This window comes from Aythya marila (genome assembly GCF_965140915.1).
Source record: "Aythya marila genome assembly, chromosome: 12".
NCBI classification, from domain to species: Eukaryota; Metazoa; Chordata; class Aves; order Anseriformes; family Anatidae; genus Aythya; species Aythya marila.
Genome location: NC_139053.1, coordinates 9556351 through 9580613, shown reverse-complemented (window position 1 = coordinate 9580613; position 24263 = coordinate 9556351). Strand labels below are relative to the sequence as shown.

At 57.3% G+C, this 24263-nt stretch overlaps 1 protein-coding gene across 6 annotated transcripts in view; it reads right to left on the bottom strand.

Moving 5' to 3' along the window:
• Positions 1–334: 334 nt before the first annotated feature.
• Positions 335–24263, bottom strand: part of PLEKHG4 (pleckstrin homology and RhoGEF domain containing G4) — a 78307-nt gene continuing 54378 nt past the window's right edge. For 3 of the 6 annotated variants that reach the window (XM_082770152.1, XM_082770148.1, XM_082770147.1), the window contains 11 exons: positions 23530–23652; positions 22798–22989; positions 9806–10752; positions 8523–8772; positions 7914–8003; positions 7388–7612; positions 6526–6696; positions 6134–6347; positions 5413–5529; positions 5066–5329; positions 335–4338 (listed from right to left, as the gene is read on the bottom strand). In XM_082770152.1, coding sequence (XP_082626278.1) covers positions 4010–4338; positions 5066–5329; positions 5413–5529; positions 6134–6347; positions 6526–6696; positions 7388–7612; positions 7914–8003; positions 8523–8772; positions 9806–10752; positions 22798–22989; positions 23530–23652 — 2922 coding nt within the window. In that variant the 3' untranslated portion in view covers positions 335–4009. The remainder of the gene's footprint in view (positions 4339–5065; positions 5330–5412; positions 5530–6133; positions 6348–6525; positions 6697–7387; positions 7613–7913; positions 8004–8522; positions 8773–9805; positions 10753–22797; positions 22990–23529; positions 23653–24263) is intronic. The other 3 variants (XM_082770150.1, XM_082770151.1, XM_082770149.1) reach the window with 3 other exon arrangements.

Genomic DNA, 24263 nt, shown 5'->3' with positions numbered 1-24263 from the left:
GGGAAATAATAACCTCAGTTCTCCAGCAGTTACTTCGTGTTTCCTTTTAAGCACTTTGTGCAGACACAGCACTTTGCTATTCCTGCTCTAAAATCTCTGCAGTTCTGCAGAGCAGAGCTGACGCTGTTCTCACCCTGTGAACTAGAGCAAGTAAACATCACTTCCATCCATCTAACAACTCGGTAAGGAAACGTTATTTCAATCTTACACCAGCATTTTGAGAGGGCATTTAGATGCCCTGGGGACAACTGCTTTTCTCAAGGCATACCTCTTTCCTCTTCTGCAGCCCAGGTTCCCACACTGAAATCAACATACCATGCAAACAAGATTCATATAAAGAAAATAACCTTTATTAGACAAATCAATCAAACCCTGAAAAAACAGCATCAGGTAAACATTAAAGTTTTTTTGTTTTTCCAGCAATGTAAAAACCTTTTGAGAAATTCAGAAAATTTCATGTTCCTTTTGTCGCATTAGTAACGTCTTTCCCTCTTGTGACATGAGCTATTACTGTCTTGGCAGCCCAAAATCTTGCATTAACTTACTTATTTTAAAATAGTAACTTCTAAAATCTTCCCTGTGCAACTGTTTCCCACACAATTTTGTACAAAGGTGTCAACTGTGTTCTATTTGCTGTCTAAAAAAAGAACAAGTTTTAAAAAACATTCGGCTTATTAAACAAGTGTTTTATGTACAGTACAGGAATTTCCAGACTTGAATGAACATAGTTTATACGCGGAGGGTAACTCACGTGGCTATGAGGGTTTACATCTGAGACTACAGCAATGCACTGCGGGGACCAAGCAGCTTCTCCACCCCAGCAGCAGCTATGGTGAAACTGCAACTGAATAAATTCCTGCTCCATAAAGGCCAAATGTGACATCGCTTCTCTCGCGTCTGGGGGATGCTGATTTACAGCATTTCACAAACCAGGAGTAAGCAGGAGCTTGGCAGTAAGTAACTGCAGCTTCCAGAAAAGCGCTGATCCTCAACTTTCCTCCAAGAACACCAAGACAGCATCACAGCCCTGCAGGGAGCTTTGATGTTACTCTGCGTTAACAGGCAACTTGGGGATGCAGGACACAGCTGTCCTGCAGTTACGTTGTCCTACTTCAGACATCACGCATTTAAGGTCAAGCATTGCACTAAACCTAGATACTCAGAAGCTGTTGTCTCAGATGCCACCACCACCCCCCAAACCTCCTCAAACAAGCAACGCTGAATGGACCAAGAGTAAGGACCTGGAGAGGGGCTAGGTCAGCAGCAAAGCAAGCGGCCAGTCCCCAGCACCCCAAATCCTGGGGCACAGCCTGGCCCCTGGGACAAGGCACGCTGCAGGCTGAACTTTGTCATTCACCTCGTGTGGCTGCAATCTGCCTGTGGGGGCTGAGTGGCACAAACAAGGAGGAGAGGACCTTGGAATAGGGGAGCTGTGTCCTCCTCACCCACCTGCTACACTCCCTGCTCTGCTTTGGTCTCCACACGCTGCCACCGGGGGACCCGGCCCCTCTCCTGAGGAACACTCCTGAGGTCACGCGTGAGAACAGCGGCTGAGCTGGCAGATGGTTAGCGCGGCAGTCGCACAGGGAGACCGAAGAGTCAGCAAGAGCTGGGAGATGGTTAAGACAGAGAGAAGCTCAGCACTGAGGCACTGGGAGAATCGTGGGAAGAAACAATTCACTGTAACAATGGAATTGCTTTTATTAAAACAGAAGCGTTAAGCCAAGAAAATAAATTATTGCTATGATAGACATATTTAGAACATAAGGAAGGACGTTAATCTTGAGCTCCAGGTCAATATAACCCTGAAACAGGAAGTTACGCTACTTTTCTTAAATACCTTGGTTTCTCTTCTTGCCCTTCCAAAAACTTTATAAAATGTGCAGCTTAGAGAACAAACAGTAACAGAGTCACTTGTAACAAAAAAAAAAAATCTGTACAGCACATAGCTTTAAAAATAATACATTTTTTTCAAACAGCTATGTTACTTATTACTCATAAATATAGGGCTAACAAATTTTGAATGCCCAAGGTCCCATCCAACACCAAAGCTATTAAGCGTAGTTGACAGAAACCTTCTCGGGACTTCCCCCCAGCCAGAGGTCAGGTTTTGGACTGTCTGAAAGAGCCTGATTATGTGTAAAAGTATCTTCACGGATGAAGACTGTCTCCTTCTGCTGGTCAGAGGCCTGGGGTCTTCAGTGAGTTTGAAATGGCAATCAAACCTGGAACACAGCACCGTGCAATGGGTTAGACTGGCTGCACTCCCATAACACGGCAGGATCTGCAGGTCCCTCTGTCCTGGCCAGCAGTGATTTTGCAAAATACTACAAAACCACGGTTTGTCAGAGCTGCATTTTGGTGGCAAAAGAACGTTTTTACTAGAAGAGCCTCGCAGGAGGAACGAGGCCCTTTCCCCAGGCTAAAAGCTGCCTCTGGCTCAGGCCTCACCCAAAGGCTACATGCTGCTGCCAGAGCAGCCGTGGGGCAGCAACCCCCCTGCAGCTGTGACCATTTCAGAAGGGCCTGTCTGTGACCCATCCCAAGAAGCAGCTGAGGATCCCAAATTTGAACCACGGCTGCTGGGTCTGTTTAGCTCAGTATGACCTCTGGTACCTGCGGATCACAAGCCAAGGCCTTTCACACTATCAATGGGCCTGTGCCTTGACCACCCAAGCCCCTGTCCTGTCTGTCTGACACTCACAGCCCTCTGTTCCCAGCAAAAAGGGAGCCCAGTGCTAAGGACTGGAATCCTTGGGTGAGAAAAGAGGCAAAAGCTGAGCCTGACACAGCCTGGCTTGCGTGAGGCATAGTAAGCCTTTACGAGGGCCTGCCACCCTGCTTGGCTGCCTGGCTCATCAGGGCTCAGCTCTCCTCGGACAGATCACCAGCGAGCTTCCTCACACATCTTCTGGACCTTCTGGCCAACTTCCAGAAATACTTCCTCCAGAAGTAACACCTGGCAGCTCCCCCAGGACTTCCTGACCACAGCCTAGCAGGTTCCTTTGCTTGGTGATGTGTACAGACTCCTTGGGAGGTTCAAAGGAAACTGTGGAATAAATCCAGCTTGGGGAGAATACCATGGATTCCCCAGGGCAGCTCAGAGGGACTAACGAACAGCAGGATTTCGGCAAATAGCCACAAGAAACAGATTAGTGGTTAGACAGCTGGGTAGCATTCAGAGCAAAGCTCATCTGAACACTGACACATGGACTAGGTGGTGCACAAGCCTCTACTACCTGAAAACCATTTTTGCTTGTTTTGTTTCTCCTCCTCCAAACCAGAGAGGCATCCGACCTGTTATTTAAGGCGCTGGCTGTGGGAGCTGGTTGTCTAAAACCAGATCAGAGCCACTGACACCGGTCAGGAATGCGTGTGGGAGACTTCTCAGAGAGAAATGGGGGTGAGGTCCTCCTGACTCAGAGCTACTGCCAAGTCTGACCAGCACTCAGAGCTGCTGGAAAATCCCCTTCAGGGGCTACTTACAACAACTCCACTTCCTTAGGCCGTATACGTGTGCAGAGGGGATCACACTATTGTCGAGGGACTTATGGTGACCTGGCCTGCTTTCTGCAGAGGAGAGAAGCCAGCATTAGTACAGGGTTAGAGGACAACAGCATCAGGACACAAGCTAGTGGGAAGGGAAGTGGCTGAGAACCCTCAGGAACGTAAGAGGAGAAACAAATGACATCTGAGAGCAACAGGCTCCCGTCCTTCCCTCCGTCCCATCTCATTGCTCCCCACAAAAGGTCCAAGCCTCCCCAGAAAGGAGCTTAGCAGCATGTGCAGCAGAGCTCCAGCTGCTCATCCCCAGGAGGTTAAGCGTGTACCCCAGCCCACGGCAGCACGAAAGCCCCTGTGTGCACAGCATCCCCTCCCAGTGCAGCCTCCAGCCCTGCGGGTCCTTTCCAGTGCATCTCCTCAGGGATCCCGGTCACGAAGGGGAGGCTCTCGCAACGCAGGGGCTTTGGCCTGCCCCCGAAGAGGCGAGTCTCTGCGAGAGGAAACATCACTTCCCCACAGCGACTCCTAGCCCAAAAGCAGCATCTTCAGTCCCCGAGTGAGAGGCAGTGGCTTGAACCGAGGAGGCAGTGGTAGTGACAGGCAGAGTGAAGAGAGCGTTTTGGCTGCTTGCACTTACTGCAGAAATGTACTGGCTGTTCGTGAACCGGGGTTTCTCCTCCATCGCAGAGCTGTGTTGTGAGCCCAGGGGCATGTAGGTGGGTGAGCCCATGTCTTCACAGAAGCTTTCTTGGGGGATGCTGGAGACACAGCCGCTGTCGGAGCCGCTGGAGCCGCTGCCTGACATGCAGTGCGACGACTCGGAGCTCTCCGTTGCTGGGGGAAGACAGGGAAATCATTCTGAGGACTGTGAATTTGGCCTAAACGACCATGTGCCCCTGGTAACACACCTCTCTGCAGAGGCTCTGGTCACACAAGCCCGTGGCTATGCCACACTGCTATCTGGGCCACTTTAAAGCCACAGGCAACAAAATAACCCACTGCAGTAACCCAGTGATGCTGGAGAAGGAGCAGGAGGCACTGAGGACTGCCTGGGGCTGGCACAGGTCAGGCACAGGGGAGCCCTGCTCCCTGGGTAGTCAGATTCTGAGTTGCCTGTCTCAGACCCAGCATCCCAGGCAATGCTGCTGGCACCACCGCTCCCCCCACACCACCGCAGGACACGCGCTGCTGCTCCTGTCCCTCTGTCTGTACCAGCCAGAGAGCTTCACGCATGGGAAGCCACGGGGTCACTGGACCAAGCTGGCCAAAGCGAGGAACTTAACGCCTCCTACCAGAGGGGCAAGGCAGGCAGAGGCACAAGCACTGCCCTCCAAGGCCACAGCAGCCCTGGTATGCGGCACCAAGCCTGCTCCTGCAAAAGCAGGAACGGAGCTTGTGTAGAAGGGCAGTGTGGGTATGTAGCAGGGTGTGCCATGACTCCAGGGAGCCTGGTGTGACCGCACAGCGGGGAGCGAGCCGTGGGGACAAGCCCATGGCACAGAGAGGCTGGGCTGCGGGTCACATCCCCGGGTGTGTTGCAGCACGGCCGGCTCATACGTACTCAGTGAGGGCTGGCTGCTCGTCTCGTGCTCCAGCTCATCCTCCTCGATGCAGGCACCAACGTCAAAGGGGCGCCTGGGGGCCAGGACGCCTGGCAGCAGAGCCTGGTCCAGGTACATGTGCAGGTTGAGGGGCCCCAGCAGGGAGGAGGAGGAAGGGCCGTACGCAGCAGCGGTGCTGCCAGCAGAGAGCTGCGCCTGCGTCCTCTTGTACGGGTTGGAATGGTCGAACAGAGACACTGCGATTGATGCTCTGGTCCTGGCGCCTGCCACAAAACACAACGAAGCCCTGAGCGTCAGTCCCGCCCGGCTCGCTTGCAGCAAGGGGGCAGGGCGGGCTGGCACTTACCTCTGCCTTTCATGATGTAGTCGATAGCACGGTCATTGATCGCTGCCTCGCTGGGCTTGATGTCCAGGAACGGCTTGTTGCCCACGCCCATGGACACCATCTCCTGCATGCGGATTTCTGAAGGGAAGAGCAAGGTGTAACAGCCGCCTGCCAGGCTGCCCCGGCCCTCCCTGCCCCAGGGCCAGGCTGCTCCTGAGCTGCCGGCATCAGATCCATTCTCCCCCTTGCTCCCCAGCCTGAGGACTGCACCGACCAGCCCCTCATGCTCTGCTCTGGTTCAGGCGCCCAGTGCCATGCTGCCTGTGAGTGTGATCCAAGCAGGAAGCCTGGGGTGAAGAATAAGCTCAGCCAGCCTGAGCCAGGCAAGCTGCCACTCCGATAGCGAAGCTGTGGGGAGAACAGCGAGCTTCTCACAAGCACGGCCACTCTCACAGAGCACTGAGTGAGCTTTTCAGCAGCACGGCCACTCTCACAGAGCAGGAAACCCTGTGCTAGCACCTCCCATTTCTCCCAGCGTCCAGGCAGGTGTCCACAGTCACACAGAGCTTGGACGGCTGTCAAGGTGTCTGGGACGAGGGGCAGGGAAGGGACAGCACCCAGCCAACCCCAGCACATGCTCCTGAGGCTGCATGCAGGCACACGGCTGCTTGCCACACAAAGCTGCCTGCTAATAGGCTGCAAACCTACTCAGGACAGCACGAGCTGAAGGGGGCTCCCGCACCTTTTGCGGCACAGACGCCCTGGGAAGGAATCACACCTTTATTGCGGGCTGCCTGCTGCCACAGGATCTTGGCAATGTCGCTGGTCCAAGCCTGCTTGGTCTCGGCTGAGCTGGCCTGGAGGATGTAGGTGTCGCTCGATTTTCGTCGTCGGAACCAGATCTCGAAGCGCAGCCCGCTGTCCCCAGAGTTCTCCGTCAGACCGATGTCTGCGGTCTGCCAGGAAAAAGGAAGAGCAAAGGATCAGCCGGGGCTGCACCAGGGGCAGAAAGGGGAATCTTGGTGGCGGGCCAGCCAGGGGAGAGAGCTGACCCGATGAAAGGAGACAGGCAACCTTCAGGGAGAAGTCCAGAGCCACCTCTTGCCCAAGAGCAATCTGCAAAGCTGCCCTTACCTTGAAGGAGCGCTTGTAGATATACACATCAAAGCCACCCTCGATCCTCTTGGGCTTGCTGAACAGGATCAGGTCCTCAAAGAGGAAGACGTGTCGCTGGCACTTCCTGCGGCCCAGCCAGATGGTGAACTCGTCCTGCCGCACCAGCTGCCCCTGCTCCTTCAGGTTCACCTGGCCACGGGGAACATCCTGGTAAGGCCCCAGCAGCTCCCCCAGACAGCAGGAAGCCAGGGCCAGGCAGGCCTGGATACAAAGAGCAGGGTCCCACGCGTGGCCCGCGTGGTGACTGTCACCTGGAAGAGGTACGGGAACCCACCTCCCTGGAGCCAGGGGCCACACCAGGCTGAAACAAGTGGCTCAGAGCTAAGGCCCGGCCCACAGACACCATCTCCCATCACCCCGCACAGATCTGGGACAAAGCCAACTGTGGGGTGCCAACTGGAGGCACCAGCCTGGCCCTTCTTGGGGGACAGAGGAAGCTCAAGAGGAAAGGACAGCCAGAAACCCGCCAGGAGCCCGGACACATCTGGGCCAGAAGACGAGCACCTCAGTTCCGCCTGCCCTAGATTCATCCCCCTCCACCCTGAGCCCTGCCACAGACTGATTTTTTGCTTTGTTTCTCCTCCTCCAAGTGCTGTCCTTCATGTGCCTCTCCAAGTCCCACCTTGCTACTTTTTACCTATCCCTGGCATCAGCATCACTTTGAACTCCTTCCTGCAAACTCGCTGCCTCCCCTAGCAAAGCGAGGGGCACCCTGCCCACTGCGGGGATGCTCAGCACACAGCCCAAAGACCCCAAACCTAGAGAGGGGGGAGCAGCGTGGCTTGGCCACCCCCAGGCAGCAGAGGACACCACAACGTACGTCACAGTCGCGGATGGCGTCCATGGCCAGCAGGTCGTTCCCGTGCCGCAGTTGAAACTTCACCATCTCCTCAGCCGCTCGCAGGTAGCCCAGCTCCTGCTCCTGCGCCTCGCTGCACTCCTTGATCAGGTCCTTCAGGAGCAGGGCGTATTTGCTCATGCGCTGGATGGGTTTCAGCAGGTAGGAGGCCAGGTCCATCTTATCCCCCAGCTGCACCTGCTTGAACTGAGAAGCAGAGCAGAGAGTGAGGGCGGCAGCTCCCCACGTGCAGGCACTGCCACCGCGGCTGCCCAAGCCCTCAGCTTCCTGACTGAGGTACTCAGATTGCTCTGCAAGGAACAGCATCGGTGCTGCCGGGTGCTGGGCTCCTTCCCAAAGCACCCACCACATCTCTGCCCAGCTGTGCAGAGAGCCAGGCAGGCAGCAGCAGCGCCGAGCACACCTCAAGCAGGGAAGCTGGGCCGGGCTGCACACAGCAGCGACCCCGACGCCCGGAGGCACCGCGGGGACGGGCAGTGGGGTTTACCTTGAAGAAGGTGTTCCCGTGGCTGGCCAGCAGCGAGTCCGACTTCGGCTTGTTCTTGCTGTACAAGGCGTACATCCCAAACTGGTCTTTCTGCAAGAGAGAGCCCCGCGTGAGGCCAAGGCAGACCCAGGACCCGGCGACAGCCCCGGGGTTGGTGACTCCCATCCTTCTGCCTCTCCCAGGCTGCCCCAGAGCCTCCTCTAGGCATCGGGGCAAAGACTCGGCTTTAAGTTCAGCAAGAGCCAGGGTGAGTTCTTGTCTTCCTACTCCCACAGTAGCCAGGACTTCTGAGCTCGTTTTCCTGCTAGCCCTTGCTTGTTACACACCCCAGGAGATACCAGCCACCTGCTAAGCAGCCACCTGCCTGGGCTCAGCACAAGCACCACGCACCAGGAGACCTCGTGCCCTTACCACAGCCTCAACGCCCCCTCCCCACCCACACCATGGGCTGCAAAGTGACCCAACGCACGCCCCCAGAGCCAGCACAGGGCGCTTCTCCCCTCCCAAAAACAGCCACAGCCCAGCAGCACGGCAACAGGCAGCCAAATGCAAAGCACAGGAGCCAAGCACGGAGGAGCCCGCCCCCAGGAGAAGGTGCCGATGCCTTACGTGCCGCAGGAAGCAGTGGCTGACGCGCAGCGGGTGGTTGCAGCAGCTCTCCAGCTCCCGCAGGAAATACTGGCTGTGGAAGTCGTAGAGTTTCTCCAGGTTCCCAAAAATGACGCTGCGCTTCCCCCGCAGGTCCTGGGGGAGGTCGAGGCGCTCCATCTCGGGGAAGTAGCTGTCGATGATGTAGCACAGCGACCTCACGTACTCCCGCTCCGTGGTCACCATCTCGTCAATGATGTGCCGCAGCTTGCTGCAAGAGGGAACGCTCGGCCTTGAAGGGAGCCGGACCACAGCTGCGCTGCGGCAGCCCTACAGAAGCCCTCCCCGGGTCCCGCCTTGGATTTCTGTGACAGCTGACCCTGCCAGAGCCCGTGCAGACCCAAGGAACACAACTGGTTTCTCTGTTCTGGAAGGGAAGCCCCATTCTCGGCAGGACACACGGCCCTGGGCTCACCCAGCCCCGGCTCCTGGACACAACAAGGTGCCCCCAAGGTCAGCGTGCTCCTCAAACACGAGGGAAAGCAGAAATCCCAGTGACTTGTGTGAGCACACAACTGGGTGCTGCAGGAGGCACTGCTAACGCTGGGAGAACAGGAGCTCTGGATGCAGGGGCTGTCGGGCTGCAGCTCACCAGGAACGAGCACCTCCAGCACGCGTTGCTCCGCGCTGCCCTGAGACGAGTGCTTCCAGGTCCCAGGTTTCCACTGCGAGGCAGCACAGCACCGGCCCTAACCACTGCCAACGCGCCTCTCCTCGCAGCTCCTCCGGCTGGCCGAGCAGCGGGGCTGCCTCCTGCCACCCAGGGGACAGGGCTGGGCTCAGCTCGGTGCGGGAGGCACGCGGACCCTTTGCGGGGCACTTTCCCTGCTGGGGAGGTTTCCTGTGGGGGTCCCGTGCCCTTGCTCCGTGCCCACAGCCACTGAGGTGCACGCACGTTCCCTGACCACGTTCCCAGCACCGCCCTGTGCGGGATCACCCCAGGCAGCTCTCAGTTCTCTGAGACCTACAAGTGTTTTTGTTTTTGTTTTGTTTTTTGTTTTTTTTTGTTTTCAACTTTTTTTTCCCTCAAGGAGAGCAGTTGAAAGACCTGCCTGGCGACTCCCTCTCAGGAGCAGCTCCCATCCCTGGGCTCTCCCATCCCTGGGCACGTTGCAGTGCTCAGCAAAGTTAAGATCCTCGAAGAGAAGGGAAAGACCAGAACAAAAGCCAGGACAGCAGACCTCCCTTTCCCTTTTTCCCCCACCCCGAGGCCGCAGCGCCGAGCGCTGCAGCCGCTCACTCACCTGCCCCAGCTCTTGGCTTCGGTGGCGGAGCCGCAGCCCCTCTGTCCCTCCAGCAGGCAGTCCGCAGCCCAGCTGTGAGCGCCCTGCCGCAGCGCGAACGTCCTGTCCACCAGCTCCGTGCTGCTCACCTCCAGCCCCTTAATAAAGACGCCGGTGTTGCCGTACCTGGCCGGCTCGCTCAGCGTCCTCTGGCAGCCCGACCACAGGCTCTCACCGCAGGGCAGGTCGAAGCTCTGGGCTTTGCGGAGCATCCTCCTGGGAGGGGGCTTCCCAGCGGATGGAGTGGAGGCGCAGGAGGGTTTCACCTCCAGGCTTTCCAAAATGCTCTCCAGGTTCGACTTTTCCTCGGGCAGTTTGGGCGACTTGGCGGCCCCGCTTCCAAAAGGAACTCGGCCGCTGTGTGGCCCGGCCCCAAGAGCAGCTTGGCAGGCAAATTCGTCCCCAGCACCAAAATCACCGGGGCAGCTCAGGGTGGGAGAAGGGATCTGCTCTTTAGTCCAGCCCGCAGAGCGGCCGGGCCTGCCGTAGCCGTGGGATGTGCTGCAAGTCCTGTCCCAGGGCGGCCCGGGGGCGGCCCCCTCCGAGTGCCTGCGTGGGCACAGGGTGCCGGCCTCGCTGCCAGCCCGTGCCTGCTCCCCCGCGGCCGCTTTGCGGTCTGCCAGCAGCGACCTCCTGGTTCTCAGGGCCGCTTCCAGCTTCTTTTCGAAAACCAGCTTGGTCTCCTGGCACTTGGACCACGCGAACTTCCACTGCTTGAGTCCCTTTTCGCTCTTCAGCTCGCAGGCCAGCTCCTTCATCTCCTGGAAGCGGGCGTCGCTGATGTCCGGGTGCTGCCCCTTGTAGCTCTCCAGGCACTTGATGACCCCCGCGCAGTGCTCGGCGGAGCTGCAGTCCTCCATGCTGATGCAGGCGAGGTGTCGCATCCCTTCCAAGGCCCACTCGTACGCCTGCAGGGAGCCAGAACAAAAGGCAAGAGCCAGTCAGAGGCACTCGGGGAAGAATAACCCCGGCTGGGTGCCTAAAGCGTGAGGCGGGAGAAAGGATCAGTGTGTGGCCAACGCAGTTCCTCGAGTGTGAGCGGAGGGCGGGGGGGGGCTGCTATTGTCACCGTGGGGCTGAATTCACAATTCAGCAAAACAAACAGCTCCTTATGCGGAGGGCTTCAGCTGTGCCGGCTGCTCTGTCGCAGCCCTACCTCCCCGGCAGCACCCACGCTGCCGGCCGTGAGCCCTGGGGAGGGGATCCCAGGGGATCCCAGGCTGGTGAGGCTGAAGGAACCTTCACAGCCCTGCTTGGGATAAAACCTAAAACCTTCCTGCCTCATCCTGCCTGCTCCCAGCAGGACATGGAGCCAGCTATCCAGGAGCAGATTGCTGCTCCCCAGACCCAACAGGGCACAGCACATGGCTCGAGAAGAGCTGGGCTCTTTGGTCACCCCAACCCGTCCCCACAGCAATGGGAATCCCGGACCACACGAGCTCAGCTGCAGCCCAAGCGTTTTCTGCAGCTGCTGGCACCCGAGCGGAGTCAGCAGCCTGCCCAGCCCTGCCTGCTGCAGCATTACCTGCTCGTGCTGGTGAGCTCAGCACCCAGCTCAGCACTTTGTTTCTAGCGCTACAGGAATGCTGGAAGCGGTTTCACGAGGCTCGGCTCTACGAGCAGTGCCCACGAGGCCTCGCTGATGCAGCTCTGCCCAAAAGGACAGAGGCAGGAATGGGGCTGACGAGGTTTAACCATGCAGGGAGCTTCGCTGCAGTGAAAACACAGAGTTATTTGTTCACATCTGAGGCAGAAGGCAGAGAAAACCCCCGGACAGGCCTGCCCAGCACCTTCCACAGACTGCGTGCGTGCCGAAACCCTACAGGCTCTGCCCCTGGGGTGAACCAGCCGGCACTTCACCTGCCTGGCCCTGCTGCTGTGGCTCTGCTGGAGAGCTACAGCCACGCTCTGTGCCGGCAAGGAAAGTGTCAGCCTCAGAGCATTTCCCACCTGACAGCCAGAGGCATCCTCGCTCCGACAGGCTTCGCTCCGAGAGCTCACAGCCCGTACTGGCACGCAGAAGAAGGCCTCGAGGTCAGGAACAGAACAGCCAAGTGCTACACAGACGCTGCATCCCCGTCGGGACAGCGGTGAGGAAATGCTGGGTGCCAGGCTGCTGCCACAGGTAGGCAGGGCAGGGTGTGCAGGACGTGAGGAGAGCTGAATGGCAGCGTGCAGGAGGCCACCCACGGGCCGAGGAGTCACTCCAGGGGCAGATGCCCCAGCCACGGGCGCTGCCCCAGCCGTCCCCGGTGCTCTTTGGAGCTGCAGCTGCGTGCTCTGCGTGCAGCCAGCCCCATTACTCATGCAGAGCAAGGAGCTGCTTCGGTAGGGCCGGCAGCTGCTGGGGGAAAACGCTCAGAGGCAGCAGCAGCCCCGGTACAGGGATGGCCCAGCCCTGCCGCTCTCTCAGCCCAGGTTTTATGTCTGGAAGTGCCCGCTGCTGGGGGAGAGAGGGGCTCAAAGCAGGCAGAGGAGATGCCAGAGCCCGCTGAGCCTGCACTTCCCGGGCTCTTTAATTCCCTGAGCGCCAGGGAGCCCGGCAGACCCGCACAGCAGCGACAGATGGCCTGGTGTGATGGGGTTTTGTGCTGCTCCTTCCATTTCTACGCAAACCAGCCCCCCAGGCAGGGGCTGGCGGTCAGCCCGGGCTGAGGGCTCAGCTCACCTCTCCCGTCGTGCTGCCAAGGGGTGATGATCCCACCCAGAGGCCGTTCGCAGGCTCTGTTTTGCTCAGGGATGGGTAAAGCTCGGCGAGGAGGAACCAGGGCTGCAAGCCACCCAGGGAGGCAGCCCCGCCACCCCATCTTCATATGCTATCTGGCTGTTCTTGGCAAGGACTCCACGGCACGCAGGAATTACTCTGCATCTCGGCCCTTCTTCCATCCCCAGTGCCTGTCACAGGCTCCTGAATGGCTCCGCTTTGTTCCCTGCACAATGGGAGCAGCCCTCCACGCCCTGCAGCTTGCTTGGGAACATGCTAAGTGGCCACCAAGGCTTTCCCAGCCACATCACCCTCTCCAACTGCCCCTGGAAGCACACGAAACGGCAGCACCCTCCATGGAGGCACGCAGGAGGAAGCAACGCCACGCAGCGAGGGCATCGCCGCCGGCTCCGTCCTTGGAAGGGGCTGCCTCTGCCTAGCCTAAGCCTTCTCTTTCACCTCTTCCCGTGGGGAGATAATTCTTGTAACAGGAGTTTTCTCTTGTCACGCTGGCAGCTGGGTGTCTGAGCAGGCAGATCACAAACTTCCCTAACTTTCTGCAGAAGAAAAACGCCCCGAGGGAGGTTTCCTTCCGCACCGAAGCGGCTGCACAGGGGAGCTGAGATAGGGGTGGTAAAAACCCCAAACTGAACCCAATGGGAGCAACGAGACAGGAATCCTAAAGCAGCTGTGGGTACGGCAGCCAAAGCTGCCCTAAGGGCCAAGCAACAAGAGGGGCCAAGCCCCCCATGCTGTGCCTGTCCTGCTCCACCGGGGTCTGGGCACCAGCAGACAGAGCAACAGCACTTACCGGAGCACAGGTCGGAGGTAAATGCTGCTGTCCTGCCCCAAAATGCCTCTCCCAGCTGTGCTTCTCACTGCAGGTGCTCGCTGGGGCTCAATGCCTCCAAAACCCATGATTTTGGGGCTTTGAGGACTGCCCCCAGCTCGCAGCACTGCTGTCCCCTGTCACAGGTTGCTGCGCGCACAGCACAAGCAGGGACTCGTGGCTGCGGACTGCCTTGAACACTGACAGCTCCAAAGCAGCAATTCACTGCTTTACAATGAAATACACCGAAAGCAACATTATTTAGCCCGAAACCTTCCTGGCAGGAGAGCTGTCAGTTCGCAGACAGCCACGAGCTGCCCTCCCTGCTGGCGGGGACCAGGCAGGCAGAGCAGAAAGCCCTCGGCTCCCCGCTCACTCGGACCCACCCGAAATTTCCTCAGCCTCCCACCCACTGCCACTAACAGCGCCCACGAAGGAAAGGGCAGGGAGAGAGCAAACCTTCAGGACCCGCAGAGGGCAAGCTGGTTAATCCCCTCCAAACACCCCCCATCCTACCTTGCCGTGGGTACAGAGCGGGTCCATGTCCCGGCCGAGCGCAGCTCCCTGCTGATCACCATCCCCGAGGGCCCAGGACTGAGGCAGGGCCACCTCGGGCTCCGGCTATTCACAAGCGAATGCTGCTCGCCTAAATACCAGGTTGAGGAGCCCTGGAAACCGGAGAGCAGGCGGGGGGGAAGGGGCCGCGCTTCACACGAGAAGCACTGAAGTGTGCGGAGAGCAGCCCGCCTGGGCGCGGGCCAGATCCCCTTCCTTGCACAGCGCAGAAACGGAGAGAAAACACACCTACACACCCCAAACTCGAGCAAAACTCAAAGCAAGCTGCCACCTGGCACACGAGAGCTTTGGGGAAGCAGGACGGTCCCTTCTGAAGATGTAGCAAAGCCAAAGCCCCGCTCACTTCCAGCGGGCAGCAGCTGGGGCGCACCGGGAGCGCGAGCACTCAGCAAAGCCAGCAGCTCCACGCAGTCTGTGCTGAGGCTCGCTGCTCCCTGCTCCCCACCCTGTCACATTTGACTATTCCGAACTGCATGTGAAGCCTTCTCTGGGATTCATTAGCAGCGGAGAGCAGCCTAATCAAAACCATGTCCTACACGGGATGTAGCCGTAGAAGCTCAGCTCAAAGCACCGAGGGATGGACTCACCCTCCTGAAATACAAAGCGCAACGATTCCGGAGTTGCTGTGTGGCTCTTAATGCCTCCCCTCCTCTCTGCGAGGGAGGAGAGACCACTCAAATCACCAGTTTGCCTAAAGCCAGCTAAGAAAAACAAACTTTCAATCCCCTATTTGCATTGCTGCCTGTTACCAAGTGGCTGGCCCTGTACAAACACCGCAGGAGGGCAAAGGATGAGAGGCGAGCGCCGGCCATAAATCCCTCAGGTTTCAGGATCAGGAGGGAGAACGAGGAGGTGCCCTACAAGAGGATGGGTCAATGGTCAGCAGGAAATGTGATGGGGCCTGGCTGCACAGACCTCATGGGTGGTGCGGCAGGCAGGGTGTGCTTGTTAGAGCACCACGCTCGGAAACGCTCCTGCACTCTGGGTGAACGTGAGCAGAGCTCAGCACTCCCTTCCTTCCCCCTTTGGGCGGCGAGGCTCGACACGTCCAGGAGAGTCTAAATTAGAGGAGAAGCTAATTGGAGCAAACGGCGTTACACACGCTCCCTGCCCTCCTGACAGCAACACGCTGACCCACGGGGCAGCCGCGGCTCGCTGCGCTGGGGCTGGCGTGCGGGACGCGTGCTGGCCCTTCTGCTAATTGCTGCGACGGCCAAAAAACACCTAGGGTGGCTTCATTAAGAGCAGGCTGACTCAACTAATGAGTCACACCAAGCCACGGTAATCCCTGCTTCGTTGGATTCAGAGCTTGCAACCCGTGCCAGACACAGAGAGAGGTGTATGTACAGCTAGACACACGCATTTACATGTGTACGTACGGAACAACTCCCTGGGAAGCCGGGCAGTGAGGGGCTGGGACTCGCCCTCTACAGCTGCTCCGCAGCTGCAGAAAGCCTCCCAGCAGCAGATGATGTGCAATTTGCCTCAGCCTTTGTGTTTTGCTCCGTGGTCGGTCGTGTCTTTGAACGCTTGGGTAGATCCGGCACTGTTTTTTTTCCTTTTTTCTTTCTTTTGTCCCACCAAGGGGATTTTCTCAACATTTGAGAACTCCTAAGCCCGGAGGACTGGGGACCAAGTTTGCTCCCAGCAAAACCAGCAACTTCAACGGTTGTGTTTGCTGCAAAGCAGCCCCTTCGCGTTTGAAGCGCTGCCCATCTTTTCATGAGCTCTGTGCCTCACTGCAAAGCTCTTCTGTCAGTGAAACTCCACTTACAGTCCCCTCTGATGAGAACAAGAGCGGATGCCGTTTCACCGCCTTGGTGAGGACCATCCTCCCTCCCTCCCAGTTACTCCCACCAGTTACCCCAGCACACACAGCTGACGTTATCAGCTCAGGAGGGTGCAAGACGACAGCGTGTGACATACAGCAATTAAGGAAATCCCTTAATTAATAAACAAGCTGCTGCTCCAAGCGGCCAGAAGTCTGGCAGCTCTTCCAGAAGCGCTGAGCGTGGCCTCCACTACTACAGGCGAGAGGCAGCATCACCAGAGCCACGCTGCACAAATACCCCTGGGTAAGAGCAGGCCAGCGAGGGCAGACGGGACTGTGGTGGGTGTCTGCCCTGGGCTCCCCGTTAATGACACCCTCCACGCTCAGCTGGGGATTGCCAAACCTCCAGCAAGCCCTGGGGCCCGCCCAGGGGCACGTTGATGCTGTCTCTGTAGCCTTCAATTCCCGGCCTCCCCTCTGCTTCATTCTTGGGCGATGTGCTGGGAGCTGCCCGAGCTGCGCGGCCGCCTCTCCCAGCCCCACAGCAGCCCGTGGGGGACTGCAGGAGCAAATACAGGCACCCCTGTGCTGCTGACCCACGGGATGGCTCCACTGCTGTGGTTGAGCAGAGGGGAAGGCTCTTCCCCCTCTCTCTGAGGGCAGTTTTGCCTTGGGAGGTGAGGTGTGGAGCCAAAAGTGAACCCCAATACCTATCTCAGCTGTTGGGCCTCCCTTCCTCTGGGTGACTGACGAGGCAGGAGATTTGTCCCCGGTTTAAGAGCACACGGAGAGGCACAGGACGGATCTGAGCCCCCCTGGAGCAGCCACTGTAGGGTCTGTGCTCGGGGGAGCCCTGTCCATATGGCCCGGGCTTTGATATGCAGATGGAGCCATTGTGAGCTCCGGCCCCATCTGTAAGCCGAGGGGAGCTCCGTGGCCAGATTGCTCCAACAGATCTCTATTGAACTCCCGTGACTAAAGGGAATTCCAGCCTCCAGGAGGATCCAAGCATCCAGATGGATGCCAGCACACGAGCATGCAGAAAGTCTGTCACCCTGCGCAGCTCCCGTCCCAGGATCCAAGGGAAAGCAGCATCCAGGCCCAACATCTTGCTCACACGCAGAGGGCTGGGGGCCAGCTGAGGAAAGGCCCCTGCTAGCACCACAACTTGCACCTCCAGTGCTCAGCTGCAACCCGAGCTGGGAAATCCCTAAACCTGCTGGGAGGAAACGCTGCGGGTCCTGATCCTGGGAGGAGATTTGGTTTCACTGCCTCCCACACGGGGAGCCCCGGACTCTCAGGGAGCTGTCAGTTGGTGCTCACGGGCAGCCAAGGATGCCACAAAATAGTTACGGAGAGGTGCTCTGGTGACCAAGGGCACTGCAGCACAGCACACGTGGCCCCCCTTGCACACACAGCACCTGGGAGGGAGAAGCACGAGGATCCCAACAGCCAGGCCACACACACCTCGTGCTGCACTCGAGCAGAGCCTGAGGTGATAGGGAAAGTGCTCAAAAATGTATCAACCAACCCAAAAACTCCTCACCTTCAACCGTGAGTTTCACTTGGTTGTAGCACATGAAACACCCAAACTAATGCACTGCTGACTCCGACGCTGAGGGACAAACTTGTGCAGCAGTCTCACACCTGTGCTGCGAACCAGAAGGAGCAGCGAATGCAGGTGCTGCCATTGAGCCTCCTCCTACAGTCACGGAGCTTGCTGGGAGGTAGAGACACTGCCGTGACACCGATTTGGCAACAAAGTCGTTGATGAAACAAGAGAAAATAGCCTGGATGCCAGCAGATGTAGCAGCAAGTTCCTGACAATTCACAAAACAGAACATTAACCAAATAACTCACTTTGCAAGAGGGAATATCTGGGGGGAGCTGCTGCAGACTGGATTTAAATGGTCAGGACTCCTTGTTTGTGCAGGAGGTCGATCTCAAACTACAAGACAAAGCAGAAACTTTCTGATAGAGGAATATCCTTTGCTGGGAAAGTAACCATTAGAGGCTTATTAAACTTGCAGGAAGACTTTGCCAACAAAAACCTGGCGGGAAGGAGAAAGGAGAGATTTCATGCATTAACCTTGCATGAACTCCACAGGAGGATCAATTTTCCAACCTCGAGGCTCAATCCCCCAACTGCTTCAGGCTGCGTATGAAAGTGGACACCCCTGAAAGGAGAGAGCAAATCAGGCTCGATGTGTGTCCAGGGGCACGATTTGGACAGGGTAACTGAGGGAGGAGAGAGAGAAGAGAGGAAGAGAGATGAGACAGCTGCTGTCAGACACAGCAGCCTCGCCTTAGAGCAGTCGCAGCATCAGGCAGGCACGGTGCAGGGGATTCCTGTCTGTGTGATGCTCCTTCATCACCTCAGTACTTGCACCAGTAGCCAGGTGAAAGCTGTCATTGGGACATTTCACACAGCCCCTCCCCAGAAAAGTCAGTCTATGCAGAGGGAGAACAGCACAGGTTATACGAGAGGGTTTCTTATAAGCCACACCAAAAACCCCATTTGCTCAGCAGCACTGGGGGCAGAGCCACGTTCTGCCCTGCACAGGACCGACAGCAGGGGACAAGCACAGTGGCACGGTGCCCGTGTGCCTGTTGTAGGCACGCTGCAACAATGACACCTCTGATGTCTCTTTTTACACCGTGGTGCTCGGTTCCGTTCTCCCATTCTCCTGCAAGCCTGTTCCCAGAGCTGGGAATCAAAACTTCCAGTAAACTTGACTCAGCCTGTGCCAAGCAGCCTGCGATAGAAAGAAATCCTGCTCTGACAGGAAAATCCCACTTGTAGGTCCCAGCTACCCAGATCCTTTCCAGCATTCACAGCCCTCCTTTACTTGTCAGAGACAAAGCACATCAACAATTTACTCCCTGAAGGGGACTGGAATTTTCTCCTTAAAACCACGGTCTGAGACACCACGTCCCGTACACCATCAGAACCCAAGCACTGCAGAAAGAAGCAGCCTCAGCAGGCAGCTGCTGTGAGCCTCCGGGGGGAGAACCGGCAGGTAAGGACAGCTGATGAAGGCAGCTCCTTTATCATGCCCTGGATCTCAGCTGTCACATCTGGAGAGCAGCTCCGCCAGCCGGTCTCGGCCACTCGCAGGACAGGAGCCCACAAACCCCGCAGCAGCCCGGGGGAGCAGCCCCCTCCTGCTGCCCACAGCCTCTGAGAGAAGTCGAGGCGGAGCAAAAGCTCTGCCCGTGCGTGCGCCCAGGTAGTCTGGAGGCACGCGGTGCCAACGGCGACTTCTAGATGCAATTAAATCTGTAAGGATCACGCAATATCCCCTAAAAGAGAGATACAGGGCCAGGCACTGCCGTATGACACAGAGCGTGACCCTGGGATTCAGAGGGACCCCGCAAAGACGCGCGCAGCTGGGAGGGCTCGGAGCACACAAAAGACGCACACAGAGCGCTCTGATTCATGCTGGCCGTGCTCGCACACAAGCAGTGGAGTGAAAAGCCTCCTTCACATCGTTCCCAAACAAATCCCCATGCCACCACCACGTCAGCCCGGGCGCTGCACGCTTGGTACTTACAGGAGCGTCCTGCGGAGAGCTGCTGGAGGGGAGGGCGCATGGAGAGCCGCAGGAGCGAGGGGAGGAAGGGCCCCGGCCCCTCTTTGGGCCCCAGAGGCAGCAGCACTTGTTCACGGGATGGAGAGCAACAAGGCTGGCATGCCTGGAGCAGCAAGGACAATGGGGAGGGACGAGGAGGCGCTGCCATAATCAAATGCAGGCCAGCTGGCCCTCCCCCAGGAAGGGCAGGCACCTCCTTCACTTGCCAAAGGCTTTGTTTTCTAAGCCACAAAGAACAAAGTGGTGCGAGGGTGAGAGGGAGAGAAGGGCTGAGGAGAACCCGAGGCGGGCAGAGCCACACGTGAGCGCAGGTAACGCGCCCGGAGATGCCAAGAGAGACGCAGAGCGGCTGGGTGACACTCTGCACGTGCTGAGCAGTGAGCCCTCGCTGGAGATCCCTGCTGCAGAGACAGAACCAGCCCAGGCGGATGGCTGGGCTCCTTCCAGAGATGAGATCCAAGGGCCAGAGAACGCCCCTGAAGGGAAGGCTCCAGAGCAGAGCCCAAAGAAATCCCAACGAGGGAAACGCCAACGTTTCTCCAGCAGCCTCAGCCCACCAGTCCTGAGCACTGGGCCTCCGGATGGCTTCCCCTTGGAAAGCGAAGGCAAGGCGAGGTCCCAAGGTTCCCACCAGAGGAGGCAGCGCCTTGCACAACATCCTGCCGAGCAGGATAAAAAGCCCTGGGGGCTGGGGCTGCCCCGGGGCCCTCCTGTGATGACACAGGCACTCCAGCTCCCAGGCGCTGGGTACCAACCACCCCATGGCCGCAGGGCAGGCAGGTGCTGAGCTGGTGGGATGCAGCTCTGCCCTTTCCAGTTGGGCCAGGGCTTTCTTCCAGAAGGAATTTTTGGCAGAAAGCATCACACACGTCTGCCACCGACCTTCTGCAGGACTGCTTGACATCCCGGGGCTGGCAGAGACCGTGGCAGCGGGCCTGTTGTGGTGTCAGCACGAAGCCAGGACGGGCAGCGAGAGCGCAGGACACTGGGGAGCCGTGGCCACAGGACAAAACAGACGTTGGTGCTTCTGCTAGGACACAGCCTAGCTTGTTGGGAGGCTTGTTCAGCTTCCCATTTCTCCCCCAAAGCACCGTGTGGTGCCACATCCCATCACGGCCTTGGAATTGAGTAAAAGACAGAGGCCAGACCAGGCTCAAAGCCCCTGAAGCGTGCCCGCACCGAGCCCGTGGTGCCGAAGCCATCCCCTGCCCGCAGTGGGAGGCAGGAGGCAGCTCCCTTCGCCACCCCTGCCTCAGCCCAGCCGTCCTGCAGCCACCACGAAACTCCTGCCACAGAGGAAGCGGGGACAAACGGAAACATCCAGCTTGGCACCGCTCACGGCTTCGGGGAGGGCACCCCGCCAGCCCATGTGCAAGCTCCGTGCGGTCTGGCCCAGCTCAGCCTGCCTCGGTGCAGGGCGCTCTGACGGGCCCCCAGAACTGCCGAGAGGTGAAAAACAGCCCAGCGGCTCGATGGGCCCTACGGGGCAGGCCTGTCCCCTTCCCCAGCCCCGCTCAGCACCCTACGGATCGTGTGCCTGCCACGTGCAGGAGGGCCGGGGAAGGAGCCGCCCGCTCCTCGTGGGCAGGGGATGAATCCCACGATGCCGGCGGTGGGCGCTGCGCTCCCTTGGCACGCGCTGAGCTGTTTGGAGAGGTGGGAGCTTGCCAGCTCATTACCATAGCGTACATTGCTCACGCATCCCCAGGCTTTTTCCCCGAATCCTGGGGTCTGGCACGCCGCAGGCTCTTTACAAGAAGGAAATCAAGGCCATTACTGAGCTTAGACTCCTGCTGTTGATCCCTTCAGATATTAGGGAAGAGAGAAGGGGGTTAGGCAGGCACTGACAAGATCACAGCAGTAAGGTCAAAGCAGCTCAGCATCAGAGGAGAGTGAAATCAGTTTAGATAACATCTCCTGCTCCCCCCCAGCCTCCCAGACACCACCACCAGCTTTGCTTTGAGAAGGCAGAAAGTGTTCTGGAGATCAAGATTATTTTAATCGGCGTTGAGAGAACTTTCAGGCTGCGCAGCAGTTTCTGTGCTCACCCTCCAGCTGCAGGATGCGTCCCCCCCAACACCCCTGGTTTCGGTTGGCCACTGGCTCCCCGTACCCGCGTGCTGTATTTACAACACCGCCGCTGTTTACAGTTCTACTGAAACTGGGGAGATCAAAATCCTCCTCCCTCTCTCCTCGAGATAGCTCTGCCCCACACCAAAGCACCGCGCCGCTGTCATGCGGCTCCCACCGGGGCCGTGCAGCACGAAACCAAGAGGGCTTCTACTGCCAAGGACTGCCTCCCGCAGCTGTCAGCCACCAAAAGGGAGCCGAACGCGTGGTGCTGGGAAGCCCTGAAGAAGAGAAACGGGCCATCCTTGGGCGCTGTGCAACATCTGTGCCCCTGGGAACGGGCCAGGCTTTGAAAGGCTTTGAGGCTGTGGAGGAACACCCATCAGTGAGTTCTGTCGGACCGACCTGGTGCCTTCTCCACGCTCCTCCCTCACACAGGATGCTTCTCAGTGTTTTTCGTGTTTAGCTGAATTTCCTCCCCTTCCCCTGAGCACTTCTGGCTGCCAAGCCAGCTCAGAGACAGCAACTAAGTGGCACCTACATCTGGTACAGCTTAACTTTTAGTGTCTATTCTTTCTGGAATTTGAGAACTTCAAGCTCAATGTTTGTACAAGTGTGGAGTAAGTGGAGCACGGGCTCCCTGGTCCTGTGTTCCTGCCAAAGCTGTACTTCAAAATGCACTCAGAAAATCCTACTGCTTATTCACGGGCAGCTTTAGGAATTAAATCACACCAGATGCAATGACAGGTCTGCTGAATGGGTGCGTTTGCATTAAACCAAACAGGTGAGAACGCCAGGCAGCCAGCACGTCCCCACACACCTCCTCTCCTGCTGCTCTGCAGATGCCTGGACCAACTCAGCCCTCAGGTCCCTCAGCCACACTCCCCAGCACACTGCTCTGCTGCTCCGTTCCCTCCTGCATGCTTCCAGAAGACAGGAACTGGGCTATATTTAGGACTGAACAGCAGAGTGCTACTCCGGACATGCCAACAGGCTGAATTTAGCAGCACGTAAGGATACAGCATGAATAAAACGCAGGCAAACTACCTCGGCCGGGTGGCCAAGGCTGGGCACAAGGAGCCAAACTCTAGGTCTTTGGTGTCTGAGCCAGTGCTGCCACGATTCTTCCACTGCTGCCCCAAAAAGCGCCCACAAGCTACAGCTCAGACAGCAGCAGACCTCTGCTCTTACTAGATGTGGATGCTCTCTTGAGCTAACCTTTTCTTCCACATACTGACTGGAAAAAATCTCTGCAGAGCCACGAGCTTGAGGGATCTTTTGCCAGTCAGAGATTCAGCTCCCTGCTGGCACACGCGTTAAGCTTCGTGTCTTTCCTAAACAACCAAGCTCTGGACCGAGTCCGAGCAGGCTTTTTACACCCTCCTCCACGCAGCAGTTGTCTCGCCTCACCTTGTCAAAGAATTCATACAGCCTGACTGTCTCGCAGACCCGGTGCCTGTTTTCATCCAGCTGAGTGCAGAACTCCTCCAGCTGATCTCTGTAGGTCTGCAGCTTCACTCGGTAAGAGTGCACGTCCACAGAGGAAAAGTCTTCCCATCGATCCATCTTCTTCAGTGCTTCCTGCCCCCTTCTGCAGTATTCCTGAAAGCAAAATGTGATTGCGCATGAGGATGGAGACCTGACAAGGAAAATAGATAGCCTTTGAGATCATTAACAGCTGGGACTAATTAGACTGGGTTTTAGGTTCAGTTCACATGAGCAGGGGTGTACTTGTTTACAACAGAATTCTGGAGAGTCCTGACATCTGTTAGGATTTATGTTAGCCACATGGCAGCTTGTAAAGGTCTACCCAGTAAGACTAGAGGTCAATTAGGATTAAAAAAAAAAGACAAGTGTCTCAAACACATCAAAGGATTAACTAAAAAAAAAAAAAAATCATCTTCCATCACAGTAGTTATTTTCCTCAAGACCGGCAGATACCTCTCTACTCAAGGACTGAGCTGGTGGCTTTGTCTACCTGAGGAGAGCAGGGGAGCTGGGCAGTGTAAAGGGATAACACGAACAGCTCAGCGATGAACTCTCTGCCAGTGCCACCTTAGCATCATGGCTTTGGCTGAGCATGCAAACACGCTGCCAGCTCAGACTCTGGAGAATATGTTTTTCCAATCAGACAACACTTACGCTGGCAACAAGATCAAACTCCCTGAACTGCTTCTGTGCTTGAAGCAGCATCTCCAAAGAATCGTCCAGGTTGATCATCTCCTTTAGCCTTTTCCTGCCAACGTTCTCGATCCAACTGCTGACCTAGGAGAAAAGGGAAAAGCTCCACCATTAGTCACTCTGTGCTACTCACCAGGGCAGGCCTTTATGTGGAAAGAACAGGGAATTGCTCTCGTAACGCTGGTCCGTTCATTACTGGAAAGAATGTGCATGTACACTTCTCCCCCATCCTGGCATTTCAGCGGAGCCTCCTGCTTGGAGATTTTCCACTTCAGGTTACTTTGTAATTGTGAAGTTGTGCTATTGCTCACACAGCCTTAGGCATCAACAGGGCAAGTAGCTGCTTGGGCTCTGTTTCGGGTGAGCCACGGTCTAACACGAGCTCTGCAAGCTGCAGGCTGACCTGATACTCCTATTATTGTTACCCCCAAGTGGGATAAAATCTCCCTGCTGCCAGATTTCCTATACCACTTCCCTTTTCTGCATGTGAGCTATGTCAGTGCGAACACGCTGCCAGGTTCTCACCACCTGCAATGTTTCGGGGTTCCCTGGGACTCTCAGATCCGGGCTTTCTGCAGGCAGCTCGCCACGCTGCCCCTGCTGCTGTGCTGTGCTGCAGGTTCCTCGACAGAGCCCCATCGCTGCCACAGCTACAATGAGCCTGAATCCTCAAGCATGGGAAGAGGATGAACAAC